At 40.9% G+C, this 14,330-nt stretch overlaps 2 protein-coding genes across 4 annotated transcripts; both read right to left on the reverse strand.

The window, feature by feature from the left end:
• Positions 1-690: 690 nt before the first annotated feature.
• Positions 691-7,324, reverse strand: LOC127596052 (THAP domain-containing protein 2-like). 3 transcript variants are annotated; one of them, XM_052058203.1, is made up of 6 exons: positions 6,950-7,112; positions 4,959-5,154; positions 1,430-1,510; positions 1,307-1,333; positions 1,068-1,090; positions 691-986 (listed from the first exon to the last, which is right to left on the reverse strand). In XM_052058203.1, the coding sequence occupies exons 1-6, from the start codon at positions 7,057-7,059 to the stop codon at positions 944-946; spliced, it is 480 nt and encodes a 159-aa protein (XP_051914163.1). In that variant the 5' UTR covers positions 7,060-7,112; the 3' UTR covers positions 691-943. The 3 variants fall into 3 exon arrangements, 2 of the variants coding, with proteins under 2 accessions (XP_051914163.1, XP_051914162.1); XR_007961360.1 differs by lacking the exon at positions 691-986 and adding an exon at positions 2,833-3,414 and having other exon boundaries at positions 6,950-7,324; XM_052058202.1 differs by lacking the exons at positions 691-986; positions 1,068-1,090; positions 1,307-1,333; positions 1,430-1,510 and adding an exon at positions 2,617-3,414 and having other exon boundaries at positions 6,950-7,324.
• Positions 7,325-7,947: 623 nt separating this feature from the next.
• Positions 7,948-14,250, reverse strand: pa2g4b (proliferation-associated 2G4, b). Its single transcript, XM_052058149.1, has 13 exons — positions 14,041-14,250; positions 12,168-12,296; positions 11,987-12,092; positions 11,822-11,891; positions 11,645-11,737; positions 11,494-11,557; positions 11,345-11,423; positions 10,885-10,963; positions 10,632-10,765; positions 9,287-9,381; positions 9,094-9,221; positions 8,863-8,916; positions 7,948-8,774 (listed from the first exon to the last, which is right to left on the reverse strand). Exons 1-13 carry the CDS (start codon positions 14,126-14,128, stop codon positions 8,715-8,717), a joined length of 1,179 nt encoding a protein of 392 aa, XP_051914109.1. The 5' UTR covers positions 14,129-14,250; the 3' UTR covers positions 7,948-8,714.
• Positions 14,251-14,330: the final 80 nt, after the last annotated feature.

Consider the following 14,330-nt stretch of genomic DNA (forward strand, 5'->3'; position numbering starts at 1 on the left):
TGGTGGTAGCTCAAGAAAAACATTTGTTTTTTTGTTTTTAAATCGATACACTCACCACCGCATCTAGTTTTAGTATCTTCAATGACAACCACTCATCAGTCACGTATGTAAAGTGGAGCAAAACACTTAACACCGTAAAGATTAATGCTGCAAAGATTCAATATTCAAATTGTTGTGAACTTACCTGGCTTTTTAGAGCCATTCGGAGATTTAAGCATCAAAGTGCATTTTGTCAAATTCTGAGGGAAAAATGTGCTACCAAATGTTTTATTTTTAATGTCGGAATGCTTAGTTTAACACAATACAATACATGCTGATTTATATAGCGCTTTCACACTGGTCAGAGGCTGCATCAGACTACTTTGAATCCGGATTTAAATTCTTAAAAACATCTGTGGAACGAGGTGAAAGTCTGACGGAAATCAGCAGTGATTGCCTCGAATTGTTCAAAAATTGTGTTGGCTACAACCAATTTTCCCCCTTCAAATACATTTGTTGAATCATAAAAATAATGCCCAATTTCCAAAACATCGTTGTCAGTGTGCCCACCCTATTTCCATTGTTGGTCTTTAACAGAAACGCTGTTTTGTTCGGGTGTATGTGTACGTACTGTATGTAGTTCACACTCCAAGACATTTTCTAAGTACCACTGCAAATACTGTACTACCAAAATATAGTACAAACACATGCTAATGATTTTATACCCAAACCTTTAATCAACATAGAAAAGTTTGAACAATTAATCAAAATCGAGAGACTAAACACTAGTCCAGGAAACTCCATAGGAAAAGTCCAAGTTGTAGGCGCCACAACAGTTCAACCACCGAGGACATGCTGATTGGTGTCAAGACTCCCACAACAGGGACTCCTGCTGCAATCTCCATCCACCCGTCCGCCAGGAAACCGGCAACCCAAATGTGCACACTGCATTCCACGGGACAGCTTACTTGGACCTCTGCCTCATCTTTCTCCTTTTGCGCTTCAGTCTAATAGGTAATATCAAGGATTAATTATGGGGCGACCTGAGGAAAACTGATGACGAACCATACCTGACTGCAATTGCTCACCTGCGCATGCGCTTCTTTCTCCACTGTGCAAGAAGAAAACATTTGTAAACGTAAAGTTAGCCCATATATTACAGTCAAGAGGGATTCCTATTAAATCGCAATGAAATGGAACAATAACCGGTCTAGAATTCTCGCGATATATTCCGTTGTACACTCATTTTGATAACTAGCTAGCTAACAAGAGTTAGCGCCACAGCGAAAGTGTTTCTTTTTATAGGATGTGGAGAAAAAACGCATACCTTGGCTCGCATAGCGAATGAGTCCGGCTGAAAAGAGTCGGATACAAGTAAATGATTAGTTAAATTATATTCAGATAAAACAGATGACCTCGGATTCTGGCGGTAACATTTGACAGTACATACCAACCACGGAAAGGCTGTCTCGGGACTGACGTCATAAACACGCGTCATGAGGAAGCGAACGTCAGTGAGGAGAGGTGCAACCTGGGAAAATTAGTCCATTTCTCATAACGTCGGTTTTATTAATTATATTATAACGCAACAGAGACGAATATTGTACACGGATTGCAATGTGTATGACATGAACTAATGTTTACCATCAATTTAGCGCTATTAATTACAGTATAATATAAATGTTAGGTTTAGGTTGCAATGCAAAAACATTTAAAGTGCTATATTACAATTTTCATAACAATGAAAAAAAATTAAAAAGAAATCTACATCAGATCCAGATTAAGAATTTAACTGCAGTGTAAATTACAATCTGGGTCTCTCGTGTGCAGCAGTTTAAATTGTCCCCCACTGCATCCAGAAAAAAGTAACCATTAAGACTGTAACAATCAGAGACGGGAGGCTCCAGTCACACGACTTCGTCTCCAGTTGATTTAAAACATGCTAGTTTTATGACTTGCCACCCATCCATCCAGTCACACGACTTCGACTCCAGTTGATTTAAAAAAATGCTAGTTTTATGACTGGCCACCCATCCATCCGTCAATTTTCTAAACCGCTTATCTTCACAAGGGTCGTGGGCGTGCTGGAGCCTATCCCAGCTGTCTTCGGGCAGTAGGAGGGATACACTCTGAACTGGTTGTCAGCCAATCGCAGGGCACACAGACGAACAACCATTGATGCTCACAACCATTCACGCTCGTAACCACACCTTGGGATAGAGTGTTCAATTAACCTGCCATGCATGTTTATGGGGAGGAAACCGTAGTAGTTAAAAAAAAAAAGCAACATGCAAATTCCACTCAGGAAGGCCAGAGCTACAATAAAACCCTGAACCTCTGCACTGGGAGGCAGACGTGCTTTCCAGTTGACCAGCATGCCGCCCAATTTTCCTACCTGCTTGGCAAAATCTTCTGAAAACCCAACTTAAATTGCCACCCACGAGACTTGACTAACTCCATATTACCGTAATTCTATGACTTGATAGATCATTGTTTACATTTCAAAAATCAATCCATATTTTGATATATTGTTTTTGAAAGAAATGTTAATGTAGTTACTTCTCACACCTTATTAGACTGAAAGCAACCAGCAGTGATAAACAATTGGGTTTGTGAAGGTAAACCCCCCAATCCCCCTTTTTCTTTTTAAACTTTTTTTTGTGCCATGCATGCCACAAATCTGGTGGATGGACACAGACAAGGGCTGAGGACTGACTTGTTGAGCAAGTATAATCAAAATTGAATACACAGATTATCATTTCTAGGAACCCGGCAAAAAGACACAAACAGCATGCACGATTTGAGACTCAAAGTTAACATCTCCGACATTCACTTTGACTATTGTATGTTTACCTGTCTTGAGTTTTGGCTGGACACTGTTGTCACTGCGTGTTTTATACCAGGATCACTGAATGGAGTAATGAGAGCCTTACAAAGGCTGCATCGGCCATTCAGGCTGTATTATCCCAGTAGCGTAAATTGTGATTTAGAGTGGTTAGGTTTTGATGGGGTTTTTTTTTCCTGGAAAATCAAGAATCCAAGTCATGCTCCCTTGAGTTGTGTCGTGGTCATGAGTTAGCAATCAGTTCACTCGATTAAAGAGAGGGCGAATGACTCCAGAAAGGTTGTAGCAGGAATCTGGGTACTACTGTCTGAAACCTTTCCCTTATTCTTCAGCTCTTTCAAAATAGTTGTTAAGCTCTCCATCTTCTTCCTCAGACGTCGCGTTTTCTGATGAGAAACCTTTAGTTTTTTTCGCAGGCTTTTGATCGTTTCCCCCGCGATGTCAAGCTTCTGCTTGACCTTTTGTGGGTTGGGGTCAAGGCAGTAGTTGTGATCTGTTGCACCCGGGTTTATTGGGGACTCTGATGCAAATGTGGAGGCTGGATGAGATGATTTGTGTCTGTCGGTCGCTGGTTTCCGTTCCTTCAGTTTCTGTTCAAAAAAAGTGACAACTTATATGCAGATTGAAATGTCATATGAACTTCTATGAGAAAACGAATGCCTCTCAAAACTCTCAGGTGAATTCAATAAGCCTGGAAAAATGGCTTTGTGGAACTTCTGTTGATTAGCCTTCAAATACATTCAAGGGCATGTTGAATGTGTGTCAAAATGCCACTTGAGTGACCCTAAGGGCTGTGCAAAATTCAAAATTCAATTCAGTGGATGGATTTAAATTTGAATAGACTCCACCATAAAAGCTGTTAAATTGAATTAGAATTCAGGAAGTGGAATTGAATGCGATGGAATTCAGAGAAACTCACTTATCACCAATCAGGGGGAATGAGACTTTTAATAGATTTCTCTTTCAAACGCAAGTAAAGTTAAAAAATAGTTCTACTGAATGCAGTAGAACTATTCTTAATGTTGGAAAGTTGTGGAATATATTTGAAGTAATAAATTGAATCAATGCGTATTTCGTAATCCTTTACTAAAGTACTTTCCAGGGCGAAGTTGTTGCATGTTGCTTGTCGTTTTGTAATTGAGGCAGCATCATCATGGTCGGAATATCTTGCCTGCAACACTAAATATTTTCTCTACGGGTGCAGAGGAAGTTGGTATGTCCAGATAATTTAGATGCAAATACAACTAGGTTCCCGAATTATTTTCAGTTCATAAGGTGATCAATGAATTGAGCAGTGGAGCTCAGGAAGAACATCTTTAAAGGACAAGTCAGCCCAACATTTTCTTTAAAATAATCTGTTTTGTGCTGTGACACTAGTCTAAACATGGCATTGTGATTGATCTCAAGTTTGTGGAATATGAATTAAGCAGTAAAATCACCTGTTTTTGTCCATCTCAGGGCGCACACATTTTGCCACTTGATGAAAACGACATAATAGTTGCCCATGTAATGACCAATCACAGATCAGCTCGTGAATGTCACATGACCAAACTCAGAAAACAAAAGCTATGTTGTTCAATACAGGTGTGATTATGAGTGTGAATGTTTGTTTGTCTGCCCTGCGAGTGGCTGGAAACCAGTTGAGGGTGTAGCCGCTTACTGCCCAAAGTCTGCTTGTGATAGGCGACCCTTGTGAAGATAAGACGGTTCAGGTAATGGATGGAATATACCGGTATTTGAATTTCAATTCTACTTCCTGCAATTTGAATTCCAATTGTCATTCTGCTTCCTGTTTGCCACTTCAATGCAAATTTAAGTTGAAGAGTTGAATTGAAATTTAGGGGTCATTCTGAATTTCCACAGTCCAGCCTGGGTTGCCGAAGTAAGTCTATTAAACACATGCCGACTAAGGAGTCAGTTTTTAAAATGGCTTATTTTTATTCATCTAAATTATGACCCAGTAGAATGAACAAGCTTGAATCAACCGAAAATGACAAAACCGATTATGATTATTTTTCTTGGAGAAACGGACTTCCTTTGCAAACAACGCCATCATTCCTGCTTGCAAAATGACCCCAATACACACACAATGTTTTTTTGACCTGTAAGTACTGGATAAATCGTGTACACCGACCTTTTGGAGACATGGAGGAAATTTAAAGACACTAGGTATGACACCTTGCTTGAGTCTAGTCGTCTGGCCACTACGGTCAAAGTCGACTTCCAGGAAATGGTCACTACAGATTAATGTGACACCGGGCGTGGCTGTGAAATTCTTCCTCCTCAGTGCCTGGACCCATTCTCTGCACAGGGTTTCATCTTTAGGGAATCTGTTCAGAAAAACTCCAAACTTAAGACGGACCCTTGAACAGACCATGTAGACATGCAAAGCATTGTTCCTCATCTTCTTTGTTGTGTTTGATAAACGGCGGCTGACAAACTTGAAATAGTGCATCACTCCCACCTAATGCTCTATATCAATGATTACTGCCTTGGCTTACATACTTTTAACTAAACAAAACACCCCTTTATATTTTTAAACATCAAGTTAGATCTTTTCATCACTACTTGCGATACTGAAATGATTATTTAACAGCTGTCAGTGATTACTTCGTATAATTATTTATAGATACAATATTCAAAGTAACTTTAAATTTCCTGTTCCATTTGATTGCATGATTGAGTTTCTGCTTCTGTTTCAATATCCCCGTTCCTCTTTTTCTCTCGTATTTGTTCCCAAGTTATTCCTTTGACCTTGCGATATTTTGGAGCATTTTTTTTACAACAATCGCTATTCTTTTTATTCTGATCCGCATTTAACCTGTTGGCTGCAATTTTCCTTCATTTTGGCTTTTGTATCATTAGTCTTTTTTTCCTTACTTCACACTCTGCTTGCCAGCCGTTTGTTAAATTGCATTCCTGTCCGTTCTTGTGGTTCAAGCATGAACGCACGGAATAGTTCTTGTTAACCCTTGGGTCCTTCAAATGGAAAAAAAAACCCCAAGTTACGCATTTTACAATTTTTGTAATGATGTATTTTGTGTTATACAAACATTCTTTTTTTTTTCAAACACTCAAAATGTTCAGAGGCATCTATCCATGCATATATAGTTTTTATTAGTTCTTTGGGATTTTTTATTCTTTATTTTTTGCAAAAGGAAAAAAAAATTGTGTCTGGAGGTCCCAACCAAGCCCTACTAACAATCCCGACCGGACGTGTTCATGTAAAATGCATTGGTTTGAAGCCTCCTGCAAAAAGGCAAACTCAGTTGCGATCCTCTGGCGCCACCTAAAAGTTGCACAATTGGAATGACCTCAACCCAACAATGTGGCATGCAAACGTCTGTCCAAAGGAAAACAAAGCGATTGACGTAAAAATCGCCTGAAATGCATGTTTACACGATAGGTTTACGATGCATTCAAAAATATGAATTATAATGGGTCTCTATGGTGCAAAATATGTAAATTGTGAAGATTACGGAATCAAAACATTTTTTATTATTGCTGCAATGCCTGAGAATTATCAGCCGGTGACGTCATGAAATTTAGGCCATTTTAGAACCCCGCCCCCCCCCGCCCCCCATACGTTTCAGCTCTCTCATGTTTTTCCGAATGCCTTTGCCTTTGATTCAAATACATAATTTTACATTTATCGCAAGCGGTGGACTACGAGGGTTAAGATTGCAAAACTAAGGATGCATTACAGTATTTTGAGACTTGTTTAAGTTTGGCTACGGATGTATCCCAAGATGCAATTCGGGTGGGTGGTTAAACACAGATGTTCCCACTTGTAGATGTTTAAAAAACTGTGTGGTACATGTTCAATAAAATATAAAAAGGAAAAAAATGACGAATCATACATAGATACACAGGAAGAATATTCTCGCACACGTTCTTAGGAATACTGTACTAATTGGCGAGTTTACGGGACCGTACTCGGCGTTCCCGTCTTGAGAGCGACGGCTATTGTGATTATTCCCTCCACTGTTCGCATTTTGCTCTTCCTATGCACAATCACCGTACTTATAGTCACACACGCCTGTCTTCCCTTACAGTAAGATACCATGTGACCATATCTGAATTAAACTAAAATCGAAAAAGAAGTATTCATAATCGCATTCTCACCGATGAAATGTGCATGTAGCGCCTCTTCCCGACTTATTGTTACAATCGTACGCCACACACTGCGGCATTTTCGTTGTGGAGACAGAAAAAAACGTGAAAAGGCAGTGCATAAATCAGTCGTAATCGAATTTTTCAGGGACACTTTAGCTAGTGGCAACGCATGATGGCCGCCAGCGCATTTCCGGTCACATGTCTGGCTGTGTTGACACTATTTGGGAGTACGGTACTACTGCCTCTTCAGAAATTATGTTTCAATTACACCTCAAAGGACTTCAGTGATCGCAACTGTGGGTAAGCAGCATACGCGTCCGGGTTATTTTTAGACGTTCGTATCCTTGGTTGTTATTCAGCAATTTAGTGACATTAATCACAATATGTGTTACATTTGGGTAACGATCAACGCCTGTGATCATAAACATATTTTAAGTGCTAAAATGAAATTTACATAAATAACTGTGCCAAATTGTTACATAACTTCTAAATAGGAAAATGGGTTGCACCAGGGGCTGCCCAGTGGTCGACAAGTTAGGGTGTCAGCCTCACAGTGCAGAGGTGCAGGTTTTGATTCCGCTGCCGACCTTCCTGTATGGACTTTGCATGTTCTGAACCCGTTCTCTGGGTACGCTGGTTTCCAACCACATCCAAAAACATGCATGGCAGGTTAATGGAACACTCAATTCTCCCTACACGTGTGAGTGCGAATGGATGTTTGTCTATGTGTGCCCCGCATATTGGCTGGCAACCAACTTCCATGTGCACAACTGTTGAAACAGTTTTCAAAATTGTAATGTATGAGTTTGTGCCCCATTGCATGCAGAATAGCCCAAAAATGGAACCCCCTCTCTACCCAAAAAACAACCTGATATATTCCTGTACATATTAATACTATAATAGCAATGCAGACGTGTATTTAAAATTAACATCAGTTATGACCAAACTTTATATTTTTAAAATGCCCGTGCTCTTGTGATTTATGCCGTTAAAAAGTCCAAAACAAATGATGTCAGATGGCTTTTTAATGATTCCAAAAATAGTCTCTGAGATAGTGGTTTGTTTTTACAAAAGCATCCATATCTGGACTTCTTATGTAAACACAGACTGTCAGACCTGATGGAGGCACAAGACTGAAGGCATAACCTGTAACAGGTTTGAACATGCAATTAACAAAAAAAATATTTTTCCTCATCTGTTCAATTGATCCTCCTTGTTATGCTTGAGATTGATATTGCCCACCAAGTATTCTTGATGCCTTGAAGAGTATAAATAGCAGCGCAATATTAGGCTTATTATTGTTGGTGTCAGAACTATAACTCGGGTGATAGTAGCTGCATCAGGATTTAGGATTCCAACAATATTATGACCACACAAATTGAAGTTCCGTTTCTTAGACACGCTTCAGGTCATTGAGGTTAGCATTCTTCATCAACTTGGCATCTGAAACTCATTTTATGTGATGACATCTTATGTGGCAGAGGGGGGATGAGACTTGAGGTCAAATGGCTAAATATTCCTGTGACAATTTGCTCTGGATGAGTTTCGCCCACTGTTGCAGACACAAATTGTCTCTCAAGGACAGTAAGATTTACTCAGGATTTGTCAAGACAGCATGTGGTCAAATTAAGAAATTTAAGAGCAGCCTCATCCCAGATTGACATCTGTTGGATTTCAGAGGTGTCACCTTGCCACAAGGGCCTCTGACAGCTGGGGCAGAAGCGAATATGACGTCTGTTCTTTGGTTGCGTCACAAATTGCTCAATAGACAGATTTATTCTGCAGCTTCCGTCTCCGTCGACTGTCCTGTCACATTCTCCACAGTCTTTGAGGCCTTAATGAAAGGGCAGGTTAATGCACTTAGATCAAAATGAGAGGCGCACCAATCAAATGCAACAAAATACCTAAATGGGAAAACTCACCTTCTTTTTCTTTTTCTTCTGCGTCTTACGACTGGTTGAGCTTTGAAGCAAAGTCTAATTAAAAAAAAGATTAAAATGACTTTGATAACCTCACAAGTGTTCAGACAAGGTACAACAACAGTTAATGGCTTTGAAAATAAATGCAAAGTCAGATGTGAGAGGGTGCATTCATCTCACTTTATTTTCTCTGTCAGAAGATGTGGCGTCTCATTACTCAAACACTTTTCTCACCTTCAACTCTGCATCCTCCACCTCATTCACCGACTTGTACATTTCGGGTTCATAGAGGCTGTTTGTGATTCGCAGTGGTCCGTTGGCCATGAGCAGCACAGTGAACTTGAACTGAGCTACAAATTCACCTGCACACAAGACACTTTAGCTCAACTGCGCACGGCACACTTGGGCAAGGAAGACGGCGGCTCACCCTCCTTCTCCTGGAGAACGTTGAATGGTTGCAGCAACTCATGCTTGATGCACTCTACCACACCCAGCCTGGCTTTACCCTCGTCCTCAAACGCCCTGAGGCAGTAAAGGGGAGCGAAAAATCAGAGGGTACAAAATCAATGGGCTATAGGATGCAGATGGGCGGACATGCAGCAAAAAAATAATTAATATAAAAGTTTAAAAACACGTTTTGAGACAAGTTTGAATAAAATGGACAGTGAGGGTGCTTGTTTAACATTTAATGGTGAGTCTTTCCAGAGGGAGGGACGGGCAACGGAAAATAAAAGCTCAAAGATGCAAGATGGCTGGGGCGAGACCAATTTAAGATTTTAAAACAAATACAAGTATATTAAAATGAACCGGCAATGTACCATTACACATATTGTTTATCACCTGCCAAATCGAGAATGAGGCGGTTTTTGTTCCTTTGGGTCTGCATGACTGTATTATGCTGCCACCTGGTGGCCCACTCGCACAGTGTGGGCGTGATCCATTTCCATCTATGATTTTCTTCTGCATGCTCCTCTCCGACTCTAACTGCCCTCCATCAACCTTCGACTTGATCTTCCTCGAGCTCTTGTCTGCCAGGCGCCATCTTCATCATCCTCCTACCAACACACTCACTATCCCTCCTCCTGATGTCTCAAAGGCATTGGAGCCTGCTCTAACTTTGTCCTCAAAACATCAAACTTGACTATTAAAGCACAATAACAGAGTAATATTACAATTTTGTTGGTGCTGCTGTTGGGTCTTTAGGTAGACTGGAACGGATTAGAAGCATTTCTATTGATTTCAGTGGCTAAAGATGATTTGAGATGCAATTGTTTTGAGTTACAAACATGTTCAAAAAATTTATAAAATAGATCAGTGGTTCTTAACCTTCTTAGAAGTACTGAACCCAACCAGTTAATATCCATATTCAACGAACCCTTCATAAGTGAAAAATAAAAAAAATATATTATCACAAATTCAAGATATTTAAAAAACTAATTTATTAAAAACAGTAAAAAGTACATAACATTTCAAGAGATAAGTATACTTTTTTTTTACACTGTTACTGACGAATTGTGCCCTACCTTCTTTGCCAGATCACCCTTGAGTCTTTGTCTCTATGTGTATTTATTTCCTAATTCAATAAAGGTTTTGATTAATTGACTTAAAACAGCCTGTACGGGTAACATGTTTCAAAATGGTTATGAATTCAGTCAGGAATACATTTGATGGAAATTGACCCCTGTGGTTAAATTGAAGTTGAAAGAAGTCAAACTGCCACACCATGGGCAACTCTGTACACCTTATTGGACAGAAAATGTAAATAAAAATACCTCAGAGTGAAAGCCATTTTATCGAACCGTCTCTCCATTTCACTGAAGAACGTGCGAGAGGTTTTCATCTTTAATCCGTACACCTTGTCGGGGTCTCGTTTGTAAACGGTGGTCCTCAGGCCACCATCTTTTGCCTGATTTGCAACACAAAGCATTTTATCGTTTTGTTTTATTCACACACATAATGTCTTAAAAACTGCCGGTTAAAAAAAAAAAAACCCTGAGAAACACTTCAACATTTTGGTTGTCTCACCTTCCCCTCTCCAGTGCTGATGAGCACATCCACTGCATACACTTCATGCACCTCAAACTCAGCCTTTTCATGGTCCTTCCTACAAGTACACACAAAGTCATCCACTGGTGGAATGCGCGCAGGGGAAGGGCAGGGGGGGCACGCTCACACCCGTTTTCATAAAGCAGAGAGGTTCAGTCCATTGTCAAAATTTGGGTTTGCCATCAAAATAACTTACAACAATACACTTTTGAGCACGAAAAGAGCTGTTCTCTTTTTGCACAAAACACCAAAAATGTACCAAACTGTCGCCCAAAAACCCAAGCACGGGCCTTGACATGCCTTCTCACCCCTACTATTTGTGTAGTAAGGAGATATACTGTATATACAGCAAAACAACAAGTAAATCCTGGTCAAAACCATACTCTGGCGAGTATTGCTTGGTGGAAACACGGCATAACTTCAAGTTCAGTGAACGCACCTTTGCTGGTCCGTTGGGTTCTGGATGATAGTTTTCTCTCCATCTATGACGTGTTGTTTCAACTGATGGGACAGCAGGCCTATGAACAACAATGTCAAATTAGGTGCACCAAATGCACGTACGCTTCAGAGCGCAGACAAGTCACTCACCTTCGATTGGCGAGCACTTGAATGACTTTGCAATCTTGTTCCATGCCTCTGTGACCTGTGTGTTCTGAGAGGGAGGCATGAGAGTGATTAGACCAAAGAATACGCCACGTGACCGTCGATCATATCAGATGTGATGGTATAACAATATCACCTGGTTTCCGGGCTTGACAAGACGCAGTGCAGCCTCAGCGCACAGATGAGCTGCCATCATCACATCAGCCTTGCGGCCTGTGAGGGGCTTTTCCTGCAGAGACACAGTAAAAGTGAACGTAAGCAAATCAAACAGTGTAAGTGGAAGCAAATGAACTTTTTTTTCTTTTGTTTTTACCTTGGTCACACCAACAACAAAGCTGTGGGCCACGTTTGAGATAAAGCCATCCACGTGCACGCCAAGATCACTAAACAGGTATACAAAACAGGAAAGAATGAGCAAAATCTTATTTTGAATTCTAACATCCCTGTAGCACGTTGTTTCGACCCTTCAGCAGCTTACACTTTGACGAGATCCCCGTCCTTAAGTACAACATCTGGGTCACTCTTAAGTGGCGAGTGATGGCACACGCAGTTATTAACCGACACACATGTCGGAAAGGCGATACCTGGGAGAAGGGGTGAAATGTTTGAATTTGATGACAACTCAATACAAGTACATCCCGAAAAACAGAAAAGCCTACCTTTCTTCATCTCTTTCTCCTTCTTGAAGATTTTCCCACTTTCTTTCATGATAAAGTCATCTCCCTTTTCACACAGGCTGAGCACCGAAACGCCAGCCAGAGCTGCCTCAACCACCATCTTGAGGGCCTCTGCAAGATTGACAAAAAGGTTTGACAATTAATTGGAATGGCTAGTTGGACAGTAGAAAACAGTTAAATGTGAACAAACCCATTTTGACATTTGAATGGTGTCTTAAGTGCTTTGGGATATGCCCTTCTCCGCTCAACACGGTTATTATTATGACAAACAATTGTGCTCTGATGAGAATAAATATTCTAATTTTAAAACATTTCATAAAGACTGGCAATTCTCTGTATAGATATTCTTCTCCGAATTCCTGTGTCATTAGAACCAAAACATAATTTACTAATCATAACATCGTGTTCATAATAGCATATCCCTTTTCAGATGAGAGTTGAAACTGTAATGGGATAGCTACACTATTATAAGTTGTAATTGTACCTGTGCATTTGGAGTGCAAATCCAACAGACGTCTGTTTAGATGCATTATGTTTGTCTATTCAATTTCAGGGCTAAGCATAGTATTAAACCAGACGGCGACTTAACGGCAACTCCATTAACACATCTATTCCAATTAAAGCAGGGGTGGGCAATTATTTTCCCGGGGGGCCAAATGAGAAGCAGAAAATATTGTGGAGGGCCGGGCCAAAAGTTAGAAATAGAAAATAAAGAAGATAGCACAATGTCTTTGTATGCCAGTAATAATGTAACATTCTCCCCAACATCACACTCAGCACCGGTTCTCCTCAAGGATTTGTACTGAGCGCCCTGTTGTTCACGCTCTACACATTTGACTGCTTTCCGACTCTTATTAGCGGTCCAGTTTGCGGAAAGTTTTTAACATGATAACAATCAAACCATTCTAGGATATGTTCATTTACTCGAGCCACAACCAATTCACTCTGAGCATGGAAATTGCCAGAATCGGACTGAGTAAGAATCGCTTCCTTGTTTTTCAAAGTCTCGTAGATTTGAGTCTTTCCAACTCCAGGCGTCTCCTGAATGTTTCTTACTTTGTTACCAGCTTCGTTTAATCGGATACATATCACTTTCCCTTCCATGGTCATTACTCTGTCCCTCTTTCTTCGTCTTCCCCTCCCTCCCTGTGCTCTGCAACTTGAAGTAACTGCGCCGCCTGGTGTTGAAATACCTGTCATTACAAGTCCAAACGAAATAAATGCAATCAAACCTTAATTGTGCACCAGTCTTCGGCGGGCCGGATTAAAAAGACCAACGGGCCGGATCCGACCCGCGGGCCGCAGTTTGCCCACCAATTAAAGGCATTGTGTCTGAGCTACACACATTTAATGAGAAAGTATCCTATCAGGTTTCTTTTTTTTCCTGAGTTTGCGCAATGTAGGACCTGATTTGACATACCAATTAGCTCAAATGAATGGTCATTGCCTCGTCACTCATCACCAGTCTTATAAACAGGCCTTTACGATGTTAGCAATAAACAACATGTTATAAAGGGTCTCTTTTGAAGATTACAAATGCACGTATTTGGTTATACGGTCAACGTTAACGGTTAGCACCACTTAGCTTGCATTACTCAGCCGTTTAGCTTGCGAGCTAGCTATTGCTAACGATACAGCTGTATGGCGACAAACGACTCGTCACGTTACAAGAAAAGCTCTGGCGAAATCAACCAAACTTGCTCCGGTTCGGGGTGCTTGGAGCTTGGCGCATTTGTTGCGGCTCATGAAAGGCACAGTAGCAGCTGCCACACAGAGGTGGTGACTAGCTAGCTGCATGCATCGGAGAGCTAACATTCGGCAGCTGCTGTCACATTCAACTATCCAAACGACTCACGGTTAGCGATTTCGGCTCCCATCTTATACTTGGTCACCACCAAGTCATCGGCGACCGTCTGGTCGGGTTTTTCTTCATCCCCAGACATGTTGGCAGGATGTCCAAGAAGTCAGAGCCACTTTTTGCTACCCAAACAATTCTGCCGGCAAGCGTCAACGAGTAGCACGATGGCCCACGCACGCTGCGAAGCCACGACGATGAGATCCCTCCCACCCCTTCCCAAAGAGGCGTTCTACTCAAGGCAAGATAGTGAAAGTCATTACGCTGATGTTTAGTTTCCATACACTCAA

Source organism: Hippocampus zosterae, chromosome 2, assembly GCF_025434085.1.
Source record: "Hippocampus zosterae strain Florida chromosome 2, ASM2543408v3, whole genome shotgun sequence".
NCBI classification, from domain to species: Eukaryota; Metazoa; Chordata; class Actinopteri; order Syngnathiformes; family Syngnathidae; genus Hippocampus; species Hippocampus zosterae.

Excerpts from the sequence above, each read along its gene's own strand:
- LOC127596052 (XM_052058202.1), bottom strand. The coding sequence starts at position 7,059 with ATGCACTGCCTTTTCACGTTTTTTTCTGTCTCCACAACGAAAATGCCG. Across the intron at positions 5,155-6,949 it reads GCTACATGCACATTTCATCG|ATTCCCTAAAGATGAAACCC; the intron begins GTGAGAATGCGA and ends TTTTCTGAACAG. Across the intron at positions 3,415-4,958 it reads TTCCTCCATGTCTCCAAAAG|AAACTGAAGGAACGGAAACC; the intron begins GTCGGTGTACAC and ends TTTTTTGAACAG.
- pa2g4b (XM_052058149.1), bottom strand. The coding sequence starts at position 14,128 with ATGTCTGGGGATGAAGAAAAACCCGACCAGACGGTCGCCGATGACTTG. Across the intron at positions 11,892-11,986 it reads GACGGGGATCTCGTCAAAGT|TGATCTTGGCGTGCACGTGG; the intron begins GTAAGCTGCTGA and ends ATACCTGTTTAG. Across the intron at positions 9,222-9,286 it reads CGTTCTCCAGGAGAAGGAGG|GTGAATTTGTAGCTCAGTTC; the intron begins GTGAGCCGCCGT and ends TCTTGTGTGCAG.